We start from the raw sequence: 25,451 nt of genomic DNA on the forward strand, positions 1-25,451 counted from the left end.
AATACTCTGTAGGTTTTAATGAAAAGGTCATCTATCTCACACGTCAAGCGTCTAAATGATTTTTGCATAATTTGTGTTTTTAATTTATTATTATTATTATTTATTTATTTATTTATTTTTTACAGCAACTATGGTATACTTGGGAAATCAAACAGACTTCACAATTCAGTCAAAACATCTTGTCACCTACCAACTGCGATGACTAAATTTAGGCTGCTAATTACTTATTATTGTTAGACATACTATATAAACCTAGGCTTATACATACACACTGCTTTTCAAAGGTTTGGGATCAGTAAGAATTTTAATGTTTTTGAAGAAGTTCTTATACTCATCAAGGCTGCATTTATTTGATCAAAAATACAGAAAAAACAGTAATATTGCGAAATATTATTACAATTCAAAATAATGTTTTTTTTTAATTTTAATATACTTTAAAATATAATTTATTTCTGTGATGCAAAGCTGAATTTTCATCACCCATTACACAGTCTTCAGTGTCATGCATGACCCTTCAAAAATCTTTCTAATAGCCTATGCTGATTTATTATCAATGTTGGAAATAGATATGCAGCTTATGCTGTTATTTATTATTATTATTTTTTTTTAGGCAACTGTAATACTTTTTCCAGGATTCTTTGATGAATAAAACATTGAAAAGAACAGCATTTGTACTAACATTTTTACTCAGCACGGATGTATTAAATTGATAAATTGATATTAAAAACTTATATTAGAAAAAGATTTCTATTTAATATTTTTTTTAAATGAATGTCATGTATAGCCAGATTTCAAAAATATATTGAACAAACTGGTTTAATGTTTTCATGTTTAAATAACAACAAAAATATTAAAAATAAACACCTATATTTAATTAATTGTTTCATTAATTTGTTCACTTTTGATCAATTTAATGCATTCTGAATAAAGGATAATTTTGAACGTTAGTAAGTTTACAAATAAATAATATTAAACCCACCCTCCAAACTAACATAATTTAAGTGTGTTCATTATTTTATCCAATATACTAAAGACAAAATGTTGGTGACATAAAAATGTAATACATTGTCAGTGTTGTAAAAGAGGTCGGCACCAGTTTCTACGTCATCCGGTTCGGTTTCTCACGTAGGTATACGTTGAATGAAACTGCGCATTATTTTTTTCCGAAGAGCGCGGAATTTTATGACCATGTATTCTCCAAACACTACTACGCAAGATTTTTAACTTAAGCCCTAGTAATGTGATCGACGACAGCGGAGGAAACGCGCCAGCTGTACGGAGAGGCTTAAAGAGACATCAGCGAAGAGGGAGAAAAAATGATAATGGCTTCAAGGAATGGACATTAAAACCGACAAAATGGGAACTTTCATCGACTTATAATACAGAGTTCTAGGTAAAAGTGTATAATATGTTGATACGTCTTCCTACTTGATTGGTGTACGGAATATTCCGTCTGCGTAATTTAGACCAATTTCGACTGCTCGGGATTAAGGAGTTGCCCGGTTAATGGCTGGCAACAAAACCTATGTGCAAACAAATATTGCTTTGACGGTTGTATAATGTGGTTGTAGACAATAACAAGTTGTCTTTGATTTCCCATCACCCGCTGATATGTTGATTTAGTAACTCTGGTTGGCTCGCTGAAGCGCAGGCCACATATCGTTAGCTTGTTTGGGCTAGTTAGCGTGTTAGCCTGTGTTCACTCATTTCTGCTGCTTAGTTGGCAACTCAGTGGCAAACTGACAACAGTAGAAAAAATCACAAGAACGTCCCTTTTTTGCTGTCTTTACATTCATATAATGTACTTTTACAAAGAGAACATGATGTACCAAAATATGTTCGGAGTTTATCTTAGTAACTCAAGTTTCTTTCTCATACTTTGGTAGCGAGCTGAATTAGGCTAGCAGGCACATTCGTCTAGTTTATTTACCGCAAGTTAGCCATTTAGATGTCTTTTCCAAATAAATATTTGACAGTGTAGCGCGTTTTCATTTCTAGAGCAATTTTCATTTCATAAGACAGGCTTCTGAATCTAGAGGGAGGGCCAGTGTGCAGACCTGATATCACATTTGTTGGCAATGTAAAACAGTTTTGTTGTCGATGCATGTAGCTCAGGCCTGATCGGACATGAGACGATGGGTTATAGTCTTAGCTAGATGGTTAACTTTATAGATCTGATAGCATTTAATCATAGTTAGTTACTGAAAGTGGAATGACTGCTTTTAATCCACAGGCAGAAAGTAAAGACATTGTGTTTTTTTTTTAAGACTGATATCAAATTTTGTCCATCATAACAAAATGGCTTGATGTAAAGACACCAGTTTTCTTTTCTGTCATGTGGTGTAACATCTATCTATCTATCTATCTATCTATCGTTCTATCGTTCTATCGTTCTGTCATGCTATTTTGATATGAAGAATAAGTTTACTGGGCATGAATTCTTTCAAGTTTGTTTTTAAGGGACATTCTCTGTTGTTAAAAATTCAGTTCAATTTTGTTTCTATAGTGAATTTCACAATACACATTCATTCAAAGCAGCTTTGCTGAAAGTGTATTAATGCTATCAAATGGTTTTCAGTGGTACAAACAGGACATAATCTGTTATTGGTCAGAGATGTGTGTGTCAGAGTAATATCCATATGGCAGTAGTATATAGTTATAAGGTAATACAGGTGATGTGGCTAGTTTTGTGTGGCTAGGAAAAATAAAACCATGAACGGCATCATCCGTAATGTCTGCCGAGGTGCCTCTCTCCGCTAATAACATAACCGAGACACTCAGTCCAAGATGAATCCTGCTCATCTTCACACGACCTCAGGCCTCATCTCGAGCTCCTGAGGGATGTATTTTTAGAGCTGGAAGTCAGAAACACTAGATAACATTTCCTGTAGGGAGATGGTCTCTGGTTTCGTGTCCCTCAAACGTTCAGACTTTAAATTCTGTGTTTCATAGAGACGGTGATGGTGCAGTGCTGATGTTTTCTTTCTACATTTTTTATTGTATGTGTTATGTTTTACTTGAGGTCTTAAAGCAAATTGTGTTTAAGTAGGACTTTTATGTATAACTATTGTAATCCATTGTCTTACCACAAAGTGTTAAAAGCGGCTGTTATAGTAACTGTTTCAAAATTATATTTATATATCAACCCTCTATGGACAACTTGGCAATTGAATTGCCATTGGCTAGTAAATTTCTTAGTTTACTTGCCAGACTTATATAATATGTAATGTTTTTTTTTTTTTTTTTTTTTAATATCTGAAAGTACACTCGTAACATCAGTCAGTCAAGCATTGTAATATGATAATCAAGTATTATTTAATGATAGAACTTTAGTATTTAGAATTAAAACTTGATAACCATGTATGCATATTAGTCATTTTAACTGAACTTAGGACTGGTGGTGGTGCTTTAATGGTCATTCAGTGTTTCTGTAAAAAAAAAAAATTAGGAAAAAACGAACAGAAATACTGATAAGATAATAATGATACATATTCTACTAATAAGAACAATATGAAACGCACTAAGGATTAACAAGCTGCTGGATTTATGAATATTAATCAGGCTGTGTGCATTCACTCGAACTGATTTGCTGAAATCAAAACAGGGTCGATAATAGGTGAGCGCTAGCCAATGAGATTGCCATTTGCGCATTAGTCCCGCCCACTATCGGGAAACCCGGCAGTTCTCAAAAAGCTGAAAAAAATCCAAAGGAACTCCGTTATTTTGACAGGAAACTAGAACATAGAATATCGTTTACGTGTATCGTGTCAATTCTCTCTCTATCTCTTTCTCTCTCTCTGCGTGTGTGAGAGAAAGCGACGACGAGTCGTGCGCCTTCACACTAGAGTTTAAAATATCACAGATACATTTGCGCTGCGCATCTATTCAGATGAACTGAAAAATAGCACAGATCGCTTGACGGAGAGTGAAACTCTGAACTCTATATATATTTCCACATATATACAACCCTCTATATTGCGAGTAAATCACTTGTAATTGGCTAGTAATATCTCAACACTCAACACTGTGCCACAGGCGGTAGTTGGTCCATTACCACCGCGGTGGTAAAAAATCTGCCACCGTCACAGCCCTAGTGCAATGTGTATTCCTCACCACCATAGTGGAACATGTGCCAGGTTCATTGTTCTTTTAAGCAGTCTATTTAATTCTAATTGTGCCTTTTCTTTGCCCCAGATATTTTAAAGTGTTAAGCTGCTGATGTGCCACCAGTTCGCTCTCGACACCAACTTTGATATGCTCTGCCTTCATACTTCGACTCAAGGAATGCCTTACACATCTCTGCAAAACCACCTGGAGGGGACGCAAAGGATGGAAACCAATGCCAGACACCGCATCACTTTTACCAGCTAGGGACGTGTGCATCTGTCCTTCTCCCAAGGAATGTGCTTCTCTATGGTTGGATTTAAGGAATATTCCTTATGATGTCTTTGGGCTGAGTCGTATCGCCCTTGGATTGTCTGCTGTACCTTCCCCATCTATAAAAGCAGTTAATGTCTAGTTTAATCTACATGTGTAGAGCTGTATTGTGGATAAACCATTCCCTCCGCTCTCTTTCTCTCTAAATTCCTCTCCTCCATCCCATTCCCCGTGCCCCTGTTGTTAGTTGTTTTGGTGGCTCTGTGATTTTATGGCAGTGGAGTAATCGTGGAGAGGCCGGGGTATCACAAGCTTATGGATTTTGATAAGAGAGGAGGAGGAAAAGGAGAGGCGGAGGAAGGAAAGAGAATGTCTAAGACTGGTGGGAGCAGGACAGGGCATGGGGGCAGCCGAAGCTCTGGGACCAACCCTGGGGTGCTTATGGTTGGCCCTAACTTCCGAGTGGGAAAGAAGATCGGCTGCGGGAACTTCGGTGAGCTTCGACTCGGGAAAAATCTTTACACCAATGAATATGTGGCCATTAAACTGGTAAGTTTCCCTCAACACCACTTGATATTAGCAGTTAATTGTTACTGAACTTCAGCTGCTGCTTGTAGTGTGTGTGTGTGTAATGTTAAACGGTTGCATAAGAAAATAAACACGCAGTTAGGGCTGCCCCCTAATAGTCGACTAACAGTTAGTCGACCGTTAGAGGCTTGGTCAACCAAAATTTTATTAGTTGCTTAGTCACAGAAAAAAAAAAATCCACAATCGATAATTATTACAGGGTTTCCCATACATTGATTTATATGTGGCGACCTGCTACAATATCAACACTGACCACCACAAATAAATTTTTCAAAGGACTTTGACTTCGTTGAATAAACATGAGCACTGCACGTTTCAAAATCAAAAACCAATGCGGGTGTTTTTATATCACTGTATTTCAGAAGGAAACCGACTGTAGAGGAGAGTTGAAATCAGGGCAACTTTATAGTAATGAGCTATGACGCGGTTGGGCAGCAACCAATCAGAACGTAGAAGTCCACCGCTTGAGAGGATTCCAGAGAGCGCAGCTCCGACCACATTAGTTCTCAAAACAAAAGGTTGATTATTGCTGTGGCGGGTTTGCAGTAATGATGTGTCCCTGTTTGCGTACAAGGGACATAAAAAAAATTAAAATAAAAATGATACGTGGACAAAGGTGTCTGAGATTGTTCATTATTCTGGTGAGTTGCTGATGTGCAGTAACAATATAAGAATAATAATCTAATGATATCATAAATAATAGTACAGTAGTCCCAGTTTACTTTTAAACAAATTTCCTTAATTAAGTAATACTTACATTAAGTAATGTTTATACTTGATTATATTTACTTAAGTAACATTTTCAATGCAGGACTTTTAAATGCATCAGAGTATTTTTAGAGTGCTTTATACATTATTAGGTAAAGGATCTTTATACTTCGTCCACAACAATATTTAATGAGGTTAGCTTATAACGTTACCCTTATTGTGGTTAGTCTGCACAAGATCAACAAGTTTGTTTGCATTGCGGCCGCATTAAATACAAGATAAGCATTCGATCTACGTCAGAGCGCTCACGAATCTTTCTGCAGCGTTGTGTGCAGAGCGGCCAGAGCGATTTTTGACGCTCCCGACGCCGGCGGTGTGAACGCACAGAAAGCGTTTGTGAGCTCAGCGCTGCTTCGCAGCCGTTACCGGAGAATCCTGTATCTCTCCCGCTCTTAAAGCGCCTCCTGCTGGCAGAAAATGAATTTGCATATATATTTACAAATTTTGACCCCCTACCAACGCCACAAATAGAGTGTAAGGCTGTGGGAAACACTGTATTAACAATCGTTAACGGCTGGTGTATGTGGTAATATAGGCTAGTTACACCGGGCAGGACATCCAAATGCTCCCCTATCATTCATCACCCTCAAATATTATTATCTCAGCAACCTCAGCTTATCATCTGAAAAGTATTAGCAACTTTACATGGGTGCTCAATCTAATGATAACCCAGAGAAATGTTCGCTGTTTAAGTGTGTGCGCGGGGAGTGGAAGCTGAACTAACAGTAGCGTGACAGATGGAGGTGCTGTCACTTTCTCTTAAAATTTTTCGTCGTACAGATATGAGTAATAAATCTTTCGAATCTGTAAAGATGCTACGTTGATTTGTGTGCACTCACAATAACAGCAAATGCGCTTTTGTAAAATAATGAAAGCAAACAGGATGCGCTGTCTGTCTCTGTGAACTTGAGCGTGAAACTCCGTGTATATTTTTGCCTTTCAGACATTAAAAATATATCGAGCGTAATGTCTACTTTCAAATTAACCAATTCAAATGGAAAACAAATATTCTCAGATTATGTAATCCGTATGAAACAAAAAAACAATACAATCACAACACCACAGATGATTAGACAATTCAGTGTCACAGCGGACTTCATCTCTTAAACCAAAAACAAAGAAAGCACTAGTTTGTCAATGAATTATTAAAATGTTAATGCAGCCTCCTTACTGTTTTTCCCTGACACATTCCACAGCGTTACCTCTGCCGGTGCGCTGTGGCAAGCTTTTAAGCTTTAAGCTTTATGCGTGTGCTTGAGCGCTTATTAGGCTATGTATGCAATTAAAGCTTCTGTATTATGATTTAAATGGTTTATTAATAAACGTGTGATTAGTTGAATCGAGGGCAGCCCTAAAAATATGTAACTTTTAGCCTAAATCTTTAGTCGGGGACAGCCCTACACACAGTAGTTCATGACATCTGAACCACATTAGATTAATATGCAGTGCTTGTGTTCTCTTTTATTCACCCAGTTTCTTTTTAGACTCGCACATCACCATGTAATTACTGTGCTTGTACTTTTTTATTCTACCACAGATATAACCTCTAAAACCTATATGCTGAAATCATGATATATTTTCTTCACAACACACATTTCTTTCCTAACCTGTGGTGAGAAATGTACTCTTAATGACAAAACATTGACCTTTCGAGAAAATATGCACGTATAGCAGTTTATCTTACAAGTGTATGAACATGCAAATATGCATGTAAAAACAATGTGCTGGACCGGGACCCTTTGATTTTCCCAACTTTTATGACATACTTTTATGCTGCAAGATGTATTTCTTCTTTTCTAACCACATGTTTGATCAGTGATTTGCAGGCCCAAATGTATTTTCTGCAGTATTTGTGGGGGAAAATTTGTGGGATGGACTTAAATGTAGTAAAATGTGTACTGTATGCCATGAATGAGTACTACACTCCTATTGGTAGATGAAATTCTATACCAAATTAGATTTAATAAATGCCAAAAATTGATTTTTTCTGAGAAAAAAACAAAACAAATTACCATTCAAAACTTTGGGATTATGAATACTTCTTGATAAAAATCTATAAATTATATGTTAAAATAATTATTTTAAGATGTCATAATATTTCACAATATTATGTTTTTACTTTTTTTGATCAAATAAATGTAACCTTGGTAAGCGCATGAGATTTTTTAAAAACCTTACAGATCCCAAACTTTTAAATGGTAGTGAACATAGAGGTGCATCTCAATAATTAGAATGTCGTGGAAAAGTTCATTTATTTCAGTAATTCAACTGAAATTGTGAAACTTGTGTATAAAATAAATTCAATGCACACAGACTGAAGTAGTTTCAGTCTTTGGTTCTTTTAATTTTGGTGATTTTGGCTCACATTTAACGAAAACCCACCAATTCAACAAATTAGAATACTTAAGACCAATTAAATTTTTTTTTTTAGTGAATTGTTGGCCTTCTGGAAAATATGTTCATTTACTGTACATGTACTCAATACTTGGTAGGGGCTCCTTTTGCTTTAATTACTGCCTCAATTCGAAGTGGCATGTAGGTGATCAGTTTGTGGCACTGCTGAGGTGGTATGGAAGCCCAGGTTTCTTTGACAGTGGCCTTCAGCTCATCTGCATTGTTTGGTCTCTTGTTTATCATTTTCCTCTTGACAATACCCCATAGATTCTCTGTGGGGTTCAGGTCTGGTGAGTTTGCTGGCCAGTCAAGCACACCAACACCATGGTCATTTAACCAACTTTTAATGCTTTTGGCAGTGTGGGCAGGTGCCAAATCCTGCTGGAAAATGAAATCAGCATCTTCAAAAAGCTGGTCAGCAGAAGGAAGAATGAAGTGCTCCAAAATTTCTTGGTAAACGGGTGCAGTGACTTTGGTTTTCAAAAAACACAATGGACCGACACCAGCAGATGACATTGCCCCCCAAATCATCACAGACTGTGGAAACTTAACACTGGACTTCAAGAAACTTGGGCTATGAGCATCTCCACCCTTCCTTCAGACTCTAGGACCTTGGTTTCCAAATGAAATACAAAACTTACTCTCATCTGAAAAGACAAGTTTGGACCACTGGGCAACAGTCCAGTTCTTCTTCTCCTTAGCCCAAGTAAGACGCCTCTGACATTGTCTGTGGTTCAGGAGAGGCTTAACAAGAGGAATACGACAACTATAGCCAAATTCCTTGACATGACTCCATTCCTTGTCAATTTAACCCAAAACCCCAGCCTCAGTCCATTCCTTGTGAAGTTCACTCAAAATCTTGAATCGATTTTGCTTGACAATCCTCATAAGGCTGCGTTTCTCTTGGTTGGTTGTGCATCTTTTTCTTCCACATTTTTTCCTTCCACTCAACTTTGTTAACATGCTTGGATACAGCACTCTGTGAACAGCCAGCTCAGTGTTTCCCACAGCCTTACACTCTATTTGTGGCGGCACTCCCCCGCCCCCATATATACATATATATGCAAATTCATTTTCTGCCAGCAGGAGGCGCTTTAAGAACAGAAAAAATACAGGATTCTCCAGTAATGGCTGCAAAGCAGTGCTGAGCTCACAAACGCTGCCTTATCAAGCATTACATGCAAAATGAAAATGAAATCGAAATTTTTCTTAATACAGTCGGTTTCCTTCTGAAATACAGTGATATAAAAACACCCGCATTGGTTTTTGATTTTGAAACGTGCAGTGCTCATGTTTATTCAACGAAGTCAAAGCCTTTTGGAAAATCTATTTGTGGGGGTCAGTTTTGATATTGTGGCGGCCCGCCACAAATAAATCAATGTGTGGGAAACCCTGCAGCTTCTTTGGCAATGAATGTTTGTGGCTTACCCTCCTTGTGAAGGGTGGCAGTGATTGTCTTGTGGCCAACTGTCAGATCAGCAGTCTTTCCCATGATTGTGTAGCGTAGTGAACCAAACTGAGAGACCATTTTGAAGGCTCAGGAAACCTTTGCAGGTGTTTTGAGTTGATTAGCTGATTGGCATGTCACCATATTCTAATTTGTTGAGATAGTGAATTGGTGGGTTTTTGTTAAATGTGTGCCAAAATCATCACAATTAAAAGAACCAAAGACTTAAACTACTTCAGTCTGTGTGCATTGAATTTATTTAATACACGAGTTTCACAAATTGAGTTGAATTATTGAAATTAACTTTTTCTTGATATTCTAATTTATTGATATCCATGTGTATTTGTTTTTTGATTGGTCAATGTCGTAGTGTGGGAATAGTGTCTTACCCTCTCGGTTGGAAAAACGTCCACTTTTTTTCTGGTTAGTTGCTGTGCAGGCCATGCAAAAACAATTTAAAAACTTTTCCTCCATATCAATATTTTAATTGGATTTGGTTTCAAGCCTGCATTTCCAAAATACACAGGGAAAGATGAGTTAGTGATTAGAATATTATCTAAGGACATTTTAGTAGCCACCCACATTGTTCGTGAGCAACGCCGGCCTCAATTTTCAGTGTGTAAGATGTATTCTGTGAATACTCTAATTCTCGCCACATTACAGAAGTCTCAAATTCACTTTTCTAATTATTACTTTTACCATGTTACCAACTGTTCTGCTTTGAAAGAAATGTCACTTTTATGTCATTTTAGCATTTAGCTTTACCATTCCTTCATTTAAACCTTAAATGAGATCCTTAATCACACTTACATTTGGTGATAAGAGTGAAGCAAGTGATGTATATGTCTGTTGAAGACAGCTTCATAGAGATACTACAACACTGATTTCAGCTCTTCATTCTGCTATGTTATGAAGATTGAGGTACATGTCTGCCTAGTGGTGTTAAACAAGACAAATATCCTCTCTGAAGAAGCTGCATTAACGCTGCATTACCCAATTACTGGTACTAAATAGAGGATGTCTTGATGTTGCTCTGATTTGAACATTTATTAGTGAAAACTCATGCTGGAAACACATGATAAAAAAAGAGTAAACCAGTTGTACTCCTCACTCTCCACTGCTCCACTGTGGCCTTTATGCAATCTGTTTGTTTTTATTTATTTATATATTTATTTGTCTCTTCCATTCTGCCTCCTGCTTAGTAGCGCTTTCCTCCGCATGTTCAGAGCTGCTGGTGCCACAGATGACTCAACCCTGGATCCTGCACATATCTGAACACACACACACATTCTCTCACTTACATTAATTATGTAAAAAACGGCATTCAGCTAAATGGACCACCTCATATTGATCGCTTAGTGATGGCATAACCTGAGTCTTCCATTCCTAGCAATATCCTAATGATAGAAGTCACATATTAGTTGTCTTTGCCACTCCCTTAAAATAATATTTGCTTAAACATAAAGATTCACAACAATATATGTGCACCGAATTAGTTCCACCACGTCAGTTATCTATCTATAATTTACTGATTTAATGCTGAAGTAACATTAATAACTGGCTTTTTATTGCTAATTAAGATGGTTACAAATAGTAAGTAATTGTTACTTTTGCTCTTTCATAGGAGCCAATCAAATCCAGAGCACCCCAGCTCCATCTCGAGTACAGGTTTTATAAACAGCTGGGGAACTCAGGTAAGCAGTAAGCTGTACCTCTGTCTGTTTTTCTCTTGTTATCAACCACACACCTTCTGTTTTGCACCCATATTCACACCACAGTTTGGGGCCATTTTCTTTGTTGTAGAGCTTATGCTGTCCACATCCTATTTACAATTGTGAGTTGCTTTTAGCCCATCCTGTCCACATCCTCTTTTCAGCACAGATGACGAGTTTAATCAGCACAAGCTGTGGTTCTGTGCATCGATTGCTCTGTTTGCTCTGTTCTTTTCAGACAACTTTTGATAAGATTTGCAGGACAGGAAGAGGCTAACTTCAAAGATGTGAAAGGTTAACCTATAGCTTATCTCAACAATTGTTTAAAGAATGCTTATTAAGGCTCTGATGAAATAAAGCCTACAGTTGCTGGTTGAAGCATTGATCTCTCACTGCTGTTGAGCCAGAGATCTGTTCCCTCAGATCCTTTTTATTCTGCTATGCATTTTTTATGAGGGAAGCTTTAGAAAAACATGACACTGTACACTTTCATATTCACTCTTTCTTCTGAGCTGAAGTTGTATTGTGAATCTATTTATGTGTGTGCTCATGGTTTCTCAGGTAGTGTTTTTGTGATTGTTATCGAAGGTAGGTACTGTGAGATTGACTGGAGTCTTAAGCCAGACTAGGACTTGAAGATATTGATTAAAAAAATCATGTGTCTTGATATTTTTCAGTGTTCTAACAATGTTTAATATGTATCTGTTTACATATAGTTCTTCTTTTTTTTTTTTTTTTTAAGGAGCCATAATTTTTATCAAACAGCCATTGTTGTAAGCTAGATTTCACTTTTAAAGTAGATTCATTTTTTATGCCTTAGAATTTATTAGTTAATGTTTTCTTTACTTCTTCTGTGAACATTATTGATTGTTGATGTAAATTGTGCGTTCATCTGATCAATTGGAATGGACAGTTTGGAAGAACTGGTTAGCCCAAATAATTTTAACTTTCCAACTCGGTTTCTGCTCCTGAGGTAAATGAGAGATATTTAAATTAGTGGTTCAATAGATCACAAATCTCACGGGTCGGATCATCTTATGGTTTTTCAGCCATAGATTGGTTCGTTTTTCAGATCATCAAGAAAAGAAAAAAATATTTCGATGTAATGTTGCTTTCCATTTATTAAGCTAATGCTGGGTACACACCAAAAGATTTTCAAAATGTGATAGACCACACACGAGGATAAAACATCCTAGATTTAACCGTTTTGCAAGTATGTGGTGTGCCATGATACAAAAAAAACATCAAACAACACACAAAAAGATTTTCAACCAGTCTCGACTGTGAACACCGAAATCTCGCAAAATCTGCGAGACTTCAGAATAAACTGATCCTCCATCTCTGCTGTCCACATCAGTTTCACTTTGTGCTGCACCATGACTGCTTCCGTCTTCCATTATCTCGCTTTCTCAATGGATATTGTTTCATTTCACGTGATAATCTCCAGAGCGTGCGCGCGTTTGTCCTTGGGGTTCCCCCCACATATCAGGATTTCTGATCGTAAATATTAAACATGTTGAATATTTACGATTCGCGATTCGCTGACGTTCTTCCGATCAGGTTCGGACACTCTTAAACCTCACACCAAGGGAAAATCTGATAAGATAATCTATAGAACCATCAAGATTATCGGGACATAGCTACGATTGTCGGAAGGAGGGGAAATCGGCCCAAAATCAGCCCGATTATCTTTTGTGTACAAGTGAACGGCATAAGTAGTATTTCTTCGATACCACAGCAAAAACTACTAGCTTAACTAAGAAAATACAAACGTGATTAAAGATACAAGTGAACAGCCAGTAAAAGTGAGTGAACAAATTACAATCATAGATAAATACAAATCATAGATAAACAGATCAATGTTACAAATAAAATAAGGTCAGTATTAAGGTAAAGGAATGTAAAAAATAAAGTGTAAAATAACACTGCATAGTGTTCACTGAAAAATGAAATATAAATTAATCTTTGTTGTTTGATGAGCATTAATGACAGCGGCAGGTAATTATATGCTGTTGTCTCTTTAAGAACTGATGCACGGATCCAATATAATGATACACATTCGATTTCTTTCTCAGCTGTTCTCATTCACTTAGGATGTAATCGACTGCATTTACCAGAATGATTGTCGAGATCAGTATTTTGTCATAATTTCATGTGTATATGTGTCTGTATCAGCTTACAAATTAGGGGTGGGAATTTCAGTTTAACTAAAACACACCTCTCTGCATGGGGCTGCTGTGCACATAGAAAACAGCATGTGAGTAACAAAACGAGTTTCCTTTCACCTTTTCTTGCTAGAATGGTTAAAAATTGCTTGTTTGTATAAAACTTACAAATTAGGGGCCCCACGATACGATATGTCCCGATTTCAATGTGAGATTATTGCGATATTCTGTGATATATTGCAATTTATTACCTTTTTGAACTTTAAATTATGTCCCCAAACGAAAACTTTTTGGCAACATCTGTTTTAACTAAAAATAAACATTTCTCAGTTTGTTTATCTCACTTCAGTTTTATTGTTACAGTGCGAAATGGGATTGTCAAGCAGACAAACTGACCAACACTTCCTTAAAAACCTGTCGTAAATGTGTGCACCTGGCAAACTCAACTATTTGTATTACAGTCTAGTCTAGTCATCCTTAATTGAATGTAAACAGGTATGCACTGCTGTGCTACTACAGGTATTTTGAACAATGCAACTTGAACTTGTACAAAAAATTTGTTCAGACCCTTCAGCAATTGGGGCATTTGAAAGTAAATCACTGTTAAATTTAAAATAAATAAAACATAGTCTTACATTAAAATGTTACATTTAAATTAAACATAACATGTACTCTTAAAGTAAACAATGTGCTACAACAGGTATACTACTGCTGTGCTCTTAGAGTATTTGAGTGGGGACATAATTACTGATTATAATGACTTATACTGTCTTTTTACGCATTACGTTGTGTATCGCGCTACGTAAACAAAACCATGTCTGCATTTGTGATCTGAGCAAACAGCAAGCCTACTCTACTGTTCAAACCTACCGTTTGAATCATCACTGGCAAATTATTTAAATATAAAAAACGTACTTACAGGCTGTGAGTCAGAAGCGCCAGACTGTCCTTTCAAAGTTTGAACTGCCCAACTTCAGAGAAACAGCTGTTGTACCACAGGCGCATTGCAGGCAGAGAATAAAAGTAACGCCTTCTTTCTTTGCGTGAAAATTTGGGTGGCATTATGCAAATCTTCCCACATAGTGACATAGACATGTGGGGGCTTGTTAGAATGAGCCGTTTTGGCGGGTGTGGTTGACTCTTAACTTTTATAAAGAATATCTCTTTGGATTTGAGACTTTAGTCTTTGCAACTTTACAGATCTTCTTTATGCACCAAGAGCTTGTAACAATCTAAACATATGACCCCTTTAATGCGCTGCTTTAAATGATGCGCACACACACACACACCCACCCCACTGGCACATAAACACAGTGAGAGGGAGAGAGGTCGGAGATTGCACTGCGCACACACAGAAACCTATTTTTAGTGCTGCCCTGTGACTTTGATTAATAAAATAACATAGGTACTAGATAGCTACATTATCTTCCTCAACAACAAGGTAAATTCAAAGTAACTAAACCGCTTCATTGTTTGTAGAGAGATGCACAGATGCAGGTAATTCACACACAACTGTCATCTCTCTCTCAATCAATAATTCATTCAAATAAATGTTATAATTCATTCAAATAAATGTGGTCTTACCAAACTATTTCATCTCTGTATCTGATTTGAAGTGGGCAGAAAGCTAGAGCTAATGAGCCATAACTGACAAAAATAATGAATCATTTGTACTCTTCCGGTTAAATATTGCGCTGCTAACATCATAATCAGCGGTTTGCCATGCATTAAAGGAATTTAGAAAAACTCAAAACCTCCATCTAGTGAACTTTAAAGAAATAGATTTTTTTTTTATTCTACCAAATAGTATAATAAAATATAGATACTTGGTGTCTGTGTATTGATACAGTATTGCCGTGGAAAATATTGCGATACTATGCTGTATCGATTCCCCCCCACCCCTAGTACAAATGATAAACTTTCATTCTATCATGGTTGAATTTTACAATTAATCTGCGGATCACATGCATGCTGAACTATGGGTCTTGGTCCGTATGGATCACGGATCAACTACGATTCATTTAACCTTTAATTTAAATAGTTTTTGTTTTACACTGTCATGCTGTAGTCTTGAAGCACAAAAGTTTTTATTGAACTATTGTGCAAGAAACACAAAGTATTCACAATGTTCATGTGCCTAATAGATTTCCCAGCCCAATACCTACCATACACAAAAATGTAGCGTATATCAAGATGTCTTAAAATAGATTCATGCCTACCTCATATGACCTGATAATTACTCCTAAAACATCTAAGAATGCCAAACATCACATAACAAAAGATGATTGTTCCTGTTCTTTGTAATTTTATGTAATCTGATTTTAGTTAATGCTGTGCTAAACTGCCAGTTTGTACTTATATTTCAGAACTCTGTGGATCTGTTTTCTAACGGCATATATTCTTTGTATTCAGAGGGTGTTCCTCAGGTGTACTACTTTGGGCCTTGTGGGAAATACAATGCCATGGTGCTGGAGCTGCTGGGCCCCAGTCTGGAGGACCTGTTTGACCTCTGCGACAGAACCTTTTCCCTCAAGACCGTCCTGATGATTGCTATTCAGCTGGTCAGTGTGATCTCTCATTCATATGAGACAAAGACGTTAAAAAAAAATTATTGGTCCCAACATATAGCCTACATCTATCACAGATCACTCGGATGGAGTTTGTGCACACAAGAAGTCTGATCTACAGGGATGTTAAGCCCGAGAATTTCTTGGTGGGTCGGCCAGGGACCAAGAGGCAACATACGATCCACATCATCGACTTTGGGCTTGCCAAAGAATACATCGACCCTGAGACCAAAAAACACATCCCTTACAGGGAGCACAAGAGCTTAACAGGGACAGCTCGCTACATGAGCATCAACACACACCTGGGGAAGGGTAAGAGCCACACACAGAAAGTGTGGAAAGATTCGCTTTGTTAGGGCTTAGGAAGGGTTATTAGAATTTCATGGGGGATAAAGACTAAAGTACGCCTTAAAACCTAGCTTAGCTGTTAGTGACACAAATCTCTACATGTTCAGCCACAGAACTTAGATTTAATCATGCATTAGTGAGATGCAGGTGCTCTTTTTGGCTCAGGATTTTGCACTGGTCTTGATTTTTATGCTAAATGCATACAATCATTTTGTGCAGTGAATTAAGACTCGTGACTGACTGAAGACAGTTTCTAGTGTAGCTAGTTTTTACATAATTTTGCATGTCTTTATCTTGCAGAGCAAAGCAGGCGGGACGACTTGGAGGCGCTGGGTCATATGTTTATGTACTTTCTACGTGGCAGTCTGCCCTGGCAAGGTTTAAAGGTATTGTTGTAGGTGGTTAGCTGCCTTCATGCATTTTGATTTAGGAGTTTGTTTCGAAAACAAATATTAATGGTGAAAATTATACCATTTTAGAAAAACGCAGTTTGTTTTATTCTGTTACATTTCTTTGAATATCTTAAAGCACAGTTTATGGTATATATGGGAGATTGTCAGTTCTGCAAATAAACATTGAGACTCCAAATAAGGTCAAATAAAAATCTATGGCTAAAGTTTCCCCTCCATTCAAACGTCTCATTCTCTTAACTGTGTTTTGATGCTATCTTTAAGGTTTTGTAGTCTTATCTCACTCAGCTAAGGTCTGAAACAATGATGAGCCCCACTATCTGTCACTATCATGGAAAGTCAGCAGAATGACCAATTAGCTTTACAGCCTTGATAAGCTGACCTATTTAGAAGACTAAAAAACAACTTTTAAAATTGTGTTTGTTTTACAGCTTTTTTTGGTTTATAGGAGGAAAAAAAAAGACTGAAATCCTTGTATATGTCCTGTTGAATGACACTTAATGGAAAATATGGAAATATCAAGGAAGAATCAAAAATGTAAAAAGAATCATTAATTCTAAAGTAGTCTTATTAATTCTAAAGTAAATTTCATGAAAGTGTCAGCTCTAAAATATTCTGTTGGCTAGAAATTCTGAGCTCAGTCTTTATAGGATAAGGACTTTAAATGAAGTATTCCAATCTTTCCACTTAAAGTTAAAACCACACATATAGCACCTCAGTACCGTGGTAAAAATGTAACTACTGTATATGCAGGACTCGCAAAATTCCAAAATCCCTGGTAGCCCTTCGGGCAGTTACTCTTCAGATTTTGGTAGCCCGAACATTAATTTAACTAGCCCAAATAAAAAAAAAAAATGTTTTTATATATAAAATCAGATAAGAGTTTAATGGTAAATTAAAAATATTTTCAATATATAAATATCAACAAATATGAAGGAAGGAATTTTATTTAACTATTTACAGTGTATCTGCAGAATTGTAAAGGCATTTTATGTCCCATTTTAAGAGCTGCACAAGTAAAATGAACACAGTATGAGTGGGGTTGGACAGTGTATATGGTAACATACAGTATTGAGCCATAAAATTACATGATTTACAGTTCAGATACAGGTTTTGACAAGAACAAAAATCTTATACAACAGCATTTCAGCCTTTAGACCATTTTTATGAAAAGGGATAAATCAAGCATATAAATTGTTAGTTTAAAACGTATAAATATTATTGTCTTGATTGTTTAGATTTTTAGAAGGCACATTAACTTTCTCAGTCACAACTCTAAGTGTTTGCTGCGTAAAAAAAATGAGTTGATATTTACATTGATCTGACCATGAACAGCACAAAAGGCTTGTTGGAAATGCAAATGTATACTATGCCATGAGGTGGCGCTTTAGTAGCGCTGAAATATTGCAGTTTCCCCGGTAATAGCTGTACACATAGCAGCTCCGCGCTCATAAACGCTGCTTTACCAGGAATTATAGGTGAAATTAAATAAAAATGCCAACATTTCTAAGGTCAGTCGGTTCCCTTCAGATACATTCAAATAAAGACCTTTAGAAGTTTAATCCAGCTGTATCGCAACTCTTGTCTTTCCATCCCCAACTGTAAGACCTCTTTAAATTATAATTAAGACATTTCTTATACCATTTAATGCATTTTAAACTTTTTATGGCCTTAAATTGGATACTACTCACTTTAGAAGTTTTTAAGGAGCCGTCGGTGATACATTTTGGTAGCCCGACTGGAAAACACAATTGCCCCGGGATGTCGGGCTAGCGATTTTGCATGCCCTGATGTGGTTTCTAAATATTTGTATGAAAAACAGTAGTCTAAATACATTTAGTATAAATGCACAAACACTGTAGGTTATTCACAGAAAATACTGTAATTATATTATATTACTCATTTAATACATGCTTATAATAATAATAATAATAATAATAATAATAATAATATAAAATTTGATATGAATATCCCACATTTCTGCCACAACCCATAGTACAGTTAGTGTTACTACAGTGAATCTATGGTAAATGATGGCTATTTGTAGATTAAAAACCCTTCTGACTGTATCGTTGTGCACAGTGTTTCTCCTGTTTGTCAGTGCTGTTTTATGCCATGCTGCTGTTTGAACTTTTAGTCGAGCAGATACAGGTGCATCTCAATAGATTAGAATGTTGTGGAAAAGTTCATTTCTTTCAGTAATTCAACTCAAATTGTGAAACTCAGACTGAAGTAGTTTAAGTCTTTGGTTCGTTTAATTGTGATGATTTTGGCTCACATTTAACAAAAATCCACCAATTCACTATCTGTAAATGGTCTGTGTGTAAATGGTCTGGTCTGTGTTCAAATGAGTAGCACTGTTTCATTCCGCTTTTGCCGCATAAACATTATATCGAACATTTTTTGAATTTGTTTTCATTTTATTGAGGAAAATAAAATCACAGTTTTCATGTTGTTGCGTAGCCCTACTTTCAGTGTACTACATGATAACTACATGGATATTTATTACCCAGTTATTGCAATTACTGTAGTAAGTATAAAAGAAAGCAATTTACTGAACAAATGTCTTCATGGATTCCCAAAATGTTCTTATCTTTGTGTCCCGTTTCATTCATTCATTAAGCTGACACACTGAAGGAGCGCTATCAGAAAATTGGAGATACCAAAAGGGCAACCCCTATAGAAGTGCTCTGTGAGAGTTTCCCTGGTAAGCCGGTTCTTTTATAAATGGCCACATATCTTGTGTTCTCATCTCCAGTGCATTGCCTTAACTTTGACATCCTTTCACAAGAAATGGCCACCTACCTGCGCTATGTGCGGAGACTGGATTTCTTTGAAAAACCGGATTATGACTACTTGAGAAAACTCTTTACAGACCTCTTTGACAGAAATGGTTATGTCTTTGACTATGAATATGACTGGGTCGGCAAGCCGCTGGTGAGTCTAATTGGATGTCATATCATGAACCACTTATATATGATATAACCAGGTACATGGATGTTGAGTTTCCTGTGTGTCTACACAGCCGACTCCAATAGGACCCATGCCTAGTGACACACCTCTGCAGCCCAGCAGCAAAGCACAACCCCAGACCAAAAACCAGGTGGGATAAAAGTCATGCTTTTGTAAAATACATGCATTACTTTTTGTGCAATTTCATAGTATATGGTCATGTGTTAAGTCATAGTTCAATTGCTTTGAGTGCCATTTGAAAATAAAATGAAGGAATTAATTATTTAATAAAATTTTTAAATAGTTTTACAGTCAAATCCTTGTTGATGTAAAAGAGGAAAGAATGGGCCACAGTTATTACTTTTAAGTACCAGCTTCGCTTTTTTTTTTCTTTGGTTATTTTTGGAGAAACATTGCTTTATGCAGTGTATTTGTTTTATAATGTTATCTCAATGTTTTATGATTCTCTTTTAAACCATGTCAACAGTCATTTTTGTTTCACTCATCAACAATCCCAAGACAACGTCCTGCAGCCAGAGCAGTTTTTGCTATTTTGAAGATCTGTAATTTGCTCAAAAGCTGTCATTCTTTTAGACGGTGGTATTTCCATGTCTTGGTCACAGTCCCTTAGATAAATGAAGTCCGCTACATTCTAAGTTTGATATGATTGGCTAGAGCTGTTTGTGAAAGATAAGAGCTTAGCTTCCCTCTGCATGTCGCGTGCTCTCTTGTTTTTTCACTCACACTTTTATTTCCACCTCTATCTTGTTAGCTAGAGTAGTCTGCTTGTGCATGGAAGGCATTCCTCTTTAAACTCGTTCTGTTCTTTTTTCTTTACACCCTCACCTCTTTTCAAAAACATCTCTTATGCCCTTTGCCACCCTCACCCCCTTCCCCCATCGCTGTCATGCCAGTCTCCAGAACCTAAAGGAAGTGAGTCCCAGCCCACTCCCATGACCAACAGGGAGCTTCTGGGGTCGCACCTCACGGCTGATAGGCTGGGGGGCTCTGTCCAGGTACTGGGTGTTTGCGCAGTACTGCATGCCCTTGGTGTGGATCTCTTCCTTTCTCTGTTCTTGTCTTTCTGTTCCTTTCATCCTCTCACTCAAGACACCACTATCCATTTTCCAGCTGTGAACACTTAAATGGTTTTGTCTAATCACATCACACATCTCTTGCACGCTTTTGATGGTTAGGCTTGGGATCTGGTGACTTCAGTGTGAAAATACTGCTTGTATTGAATATAAGTAGCTAAGCTAGACAGATGGATGTTTGTTTGTGAACTTCTAGTCATGCAGGGTGTAAATGTTTCATTTGAAATATTAGTCCCAAGATTTCCAACTAAACTCATTTCCATATCTAAGTAAGCACTGTTCTTTCATTTTACATTTGCCTACATTCTTCTTAACCTTCCCTGGTTGGTGCTAAGCAACCTGATTTTTGAACAGTTTAATCAGTTTAATTATTAAAAAAAAAGTGTCCTTAATAGGTTACTAAGCCCCAACCCGTGTTACATGAACTGTAAAATATGATGAAATAAATTCCAGTGTACACCGTGGTTTGTGTTGTTATTCAACTTTGCTGATCTGTATTAAAAACTCATTGCCTGCTGCCTTAAATTAATGTTCAGGTTATGAGCTCAACCAACGGAGAAGTGAATACAGATGATCCCACGGCGGGACACTCCAACGCTCCCATAACTGCCCCTGCTGAGGTCGAGGTGGCCGATGATACAAAGTATGTACATTTTTGAAAAACCATTAATGCCCAAATTTCCCCCACAAATGTTTTCTTTTTAATTATTTGCATGGCATTCCATACTGTGTAGTTTTCTTTGCCTATTTTTAGTGTATTCAATAAAAATAAAAAACTGCAAAGATTTGCCCACCAGGGTGCAGTGTACAGTCAAAGAAAAATATAGGTTTTGGTTTCATTGCTAGGAATCAATTATCCGTTTATTAATTCTTATATTAAATCAGTGTTTTTATTGTTAACTGCTACATATTTTTTTAAATTGAAATATAAATATTATGTAAAAAAAAAATATTTTTAAAAATAATTTAACAGGTTTAAAATAATTTAAAATGTTTCCTTGGCAACTAACTGAATTATAATAAGCCTTAAGTAGTAAAATTACTAAAAATGAAATACATGGATGCAATATATAAATAAAAAACCGATAACACTTTTCAGTAAGGTTCATTAGTTAACATCAGTTAACATTAATAATGAACTATACTTCTACAGTGTTTATCAATCTTGGTTAATGTTAATTTCAGCATGTACTAATGGATTAAAATCAAGTTGTGTTTGTTAACATTAGTCAATGCATTGTGAACTAACAACAATGAATGACTATTTTCATTTAACTGACATTAACAAAGATTAATACATGTAATAAATGTATTGTTCATTTTTCGTTTATGTTAGGTAATACTAGGGCTGGGTGATATAGCCAAAAAAATATTTTTTTTTTTCAGAACGTTTAACCGATTCTCGATTTTTTTTTTTTTAACTAGTCAACTTGAAAATTTAACTAAAACATGATTCAAATAACTTTTGTGCAGCGTCTAATGCATGAAATGGCATTCTGAAACGCAGCGCACAGGTTGAAAGAAGTTCAACTCCATCTTCCTGAATTTTTTCCCATTCCACTGCCTGGGACGCTTTTTTTCAACACAAATGCGCATTCTGTGTGAATGGCACCTAGCCATATATTCTAATTACAGTCCTTCACAGAGCGCATCACACATGCGCGGTTAATTCGAGCAGCAACCTCCTGCTCTCTCTCGTGAAGCCAACACAGAAGTGACTAAAACTGCAAAAAAAAAATATAGCTAGTCTATATAGCTAATTTTGCCCTTCATGACAACTGTAAGGGGGGTGAATTTTTTTTTTATAACTCATCCATTTAAATTATACTAAGCCTTAAAATTCTGCATAATTAAGGACGTGGCCACTTAAGTGACAGGATTGCCGCTGCTGACACTGCCATCGAGCTAGGTGGGTGTGGCTTCAGCGACCAACTCCCGCCTTTTTGCCCATTTTCGATTATCCGGGAGTGACGCGCAGCCAAGATGGCGACGGCCCATTCCGCCCACCATGTGCTTCAAATGTGCTCTTCAGAAATCTGCAGGTGACGTCACGGACACTATGTCCATGTTTTTATACAGTCTATGGGTTAATCACGTGCGCCGACATGCGGTTGGATCATTTATTTCTCTTTACTGTTATCATTGGCATTTTGTGAAAGTCTAATTCTAACATTTGACAATATTTCTATTCAAAATCGCAATTCCTCGATTTATAAAAAAAAAAAAAAAAAAAATCATTGCAAAACATTAAATTTGAATTAATAAATAAAATCGGAAAAATCGCCCAGCCCTAGTTAATACATTAACTTATGTTAACAAATGACGCATTGTAAAGTGCTACCAAAAAAACTAAAGAAATAAGTACATAAAATTACTAAAATTAAAATGAAAACTAAAAAGAAAAGTAACTTATTTTAAATAATTAAAAAAATGACAAATATTGTAAGTCTAATATAAATAACACAAAAAGAACATACATCACTTACATTTATATTCTTTTCAGTATTTTAAAATAATATATGCAATACCACATGGCAAGTTAATCAAGCTGTTAAAAGCTCTTCCTAAGGTGTTGAACTTGTATGCCATCTATAGATGCCCAAAAATGATGGTAAAAAAAAAAGAAAAGTGTGGAAACTGTAGTTGCCATGGGTCTTAAATGGTTCAAAACAGCATTGTTTTGGTTACATAATCACCAGTTACATATAGTTGTGCACAACTGTGCAGTCTAATCCCATGCTAACATTGAGACATTTGGGCCTTTCTTTGTTCTGCTGGGTTTTTTAAATTTGCTTTCAACTGCCTTACTTAGACTGTGTTTGACAAGTTTGAGAATGAAGGGAGGAGATTGCAAAACCGTCTTCAACTCCTTCGCTCTTTTCAGGTGCTGTTGTTTTTTCAAGAGGAGGAAGAGGAAAGCGCTCCAGCGGCACAAGTGAGGAGGAACATCTTTGAAACGTTAAGATCATTGGTGCGTTTCAAGTAAAAAATAAAAGCAAAGGACTTGAGCTGAGACATGGAGCTCCACCTCAGAACAGAAACTCACTGCCTCACTTTTGGCATCTGCTCAGAGGACACACCTCAGTACTCTAGGCTCTGACACTCTTTGTAAGGAAACAATTCAGTGGAACAAATAAATATATTTGTACAATGCGGGAGACCAGAAGAGACCTCAGTGGTCAGAAATCAGATGATATATGTTATGTGACTTAAACCCAGATGGACTGTACTTGTATTTTAGATGACATGCAAAACCATTATTTGAGAAATTCAAGGCAACCAGACTCACACTTACACACAGACATCCGTTCACTTTGACACACTGGCTGGATGAGTGAGTGACGTGCTCCATGGTGTTTTTGTTTTTTATGGGATCAAAGTAAGTGGGGAGAGACTGCTGACTGACGTGTGGAGAAAAGTACACCGGATTCAGACAACCTATGTAAATTCTGTCGTTCCTTTTTGTTTTTGTAATTTAAAACGTTGTTTTGAAGATTTGCTCTCCCAGTTTTACTCATGTTGTAGAACGTGTGAACATTTTTTTTAACCGCTTAGTTTTTCTTTATTTTCTCCTCTTTTGCTTTTTTACTTTCTCTTTTTTTTTTTCCTGTCAGTGTCGATGTGGATGATGATGATGATGTTGTAGCACAGTGGCTGGTCTCAGGTACTGTGGGGGATGGAGAGAAATGCATTGGATCTCTCCTCTGTGAATTGCACTTTTGGGGGGGGGAGAAAGCAAACCGTTTGACATTTCTGGCATTGAAATGAATAGGAAACAGGAAATAAAGGCAGACGTGGGATCATTTATACAGCAGGCTGGTCTCTCCCAAAGGGTCAAAAGTGATTCTCTCAGTCCAAATTGTGCATTTTTTGTATTTCGCATTAGATTAAGTTACCTGGGAATCATAGTTTGTGCCTTTCCAAGTAAAACGTTTAACACTAATGTGTCCCTCTCTACGATTCCTATCCAGGTGAGGTGTCCATGGCCCTCTCAGATTGTTTGTTCTCTACCGTGCGCTCCATGCCAGTCTAATGGAGCCTGTTGGCATTTCTCAGATTTCTTTTTCACTGTTGTAGAGTGCATCATAGCAAAGCTCCATGAAGACGTGAGTCTGTGGGTTTATACGCAGTAACAGAGGTTGCCTATCAGAATGAGGATGTGTATTGATTTACATACCTATTAAATGTTGCTTTTCTTGTAAGCCTCATAAGATGTTACATGTTGTGTCTGTGCACAGTCACTGTTTTGAGTTTCTGGTTGTGGTTATTTATTGCTGTTATTTCAGCAAAAGCAACAGTTGTTTCAGTACAGTCAATATCACGTGACCATACAGAGGCAGTTGCAGGGAATCACCAGGATGCGGTGCCATAACACATCTGGAGCTACTGTACAGGGCAAGGGGCTTAACTTTTATTGCACATGAAAGTAGGTGTCACACCCTTGTAGTTTATTGTATAGTGCTAGAGCAGGACATTTACACTTTACACTTTCAAATGACTTTTCCCCAAAATTTCTTTAATACAGTGATTTTTTTTTTTTTCAATCATTGACATTTTTATATCAAAGCCAAGAAACATGAATGGACTGTTTTTAGATAAAGTGAAGAGCAGTGGTTCCAGTTATTCCAC

At 36.8% G+C, this 25,451-nt stretch overlaps 1 protein-coding gene across 4 annotated transcripts; it reads left to right on the forward strand.

Annotated features, from left to right (window-relative positions):
- The first annotated feature begins 1,114 nt into the window (after window positions 1-1,114).
- On the forward strand, window positions 1,115-25,040 carry LOC109075310 (casein kinase I-like). Of its 4 annotated transcripts, none has more exons than XM_042718178.1 (12): window positions 1,115-1,393; window positions 4,195-4,926; window positions 11,199-11,268; window positions 15,864-16,012; window positions 16,096-16,330; window positions 16,667-16,752; window positions 19,399-19,483; window positions 19,565-19,713; window positions 19,802-19,879; window positions 20,643-20,744; window positions 21,359-21,465; window positions 23,707-25,040. In XM_042718178.1, the coding sequence occupies exons 2-12, from the start codon at window positions 4,693-4,695 to the stop codon at window positions 23,759-23,761; spliced, it is 1,350 nt and encodes a 449-aa protein (XP_042574112.1). In that variant the 5' UTR covers window positions 1,115-1,393; window positions 4,195-4,692; the 3' UTR covers window positions 23,762-25,040. The 4 variants fall into 4 exon arrangements, with proteins under 4 accessions (XP_042574112.1, XP_042574113.1, XP_042574114.1 ...); XM_042718179.1 differs by having other exon boundaries at window positions 19,568-19,713; XM_042718180.1 differs by lacking the exon at window positions 20,643-20,744 and having other exon boundaries at window positions 1,117-1,393.
- Window positions 25,041-25,451: the final 411 nt, after the last annotated feature.

The sequence above is a fragment of the Cyprinus carpio genome, chromosome B2 (genome assembly GCF_018340385.1).
Source record: "Cyprinus carpio isolate SPL01 chromosome B2, ASM1834038v1, whole genome shotgun sequence".
NCBI lineage: Eukaryota > Metazoa > Chordata > Actinopteri > Cypriniformes > Cyprinidae > Cyprinus > Cyprinus carpio.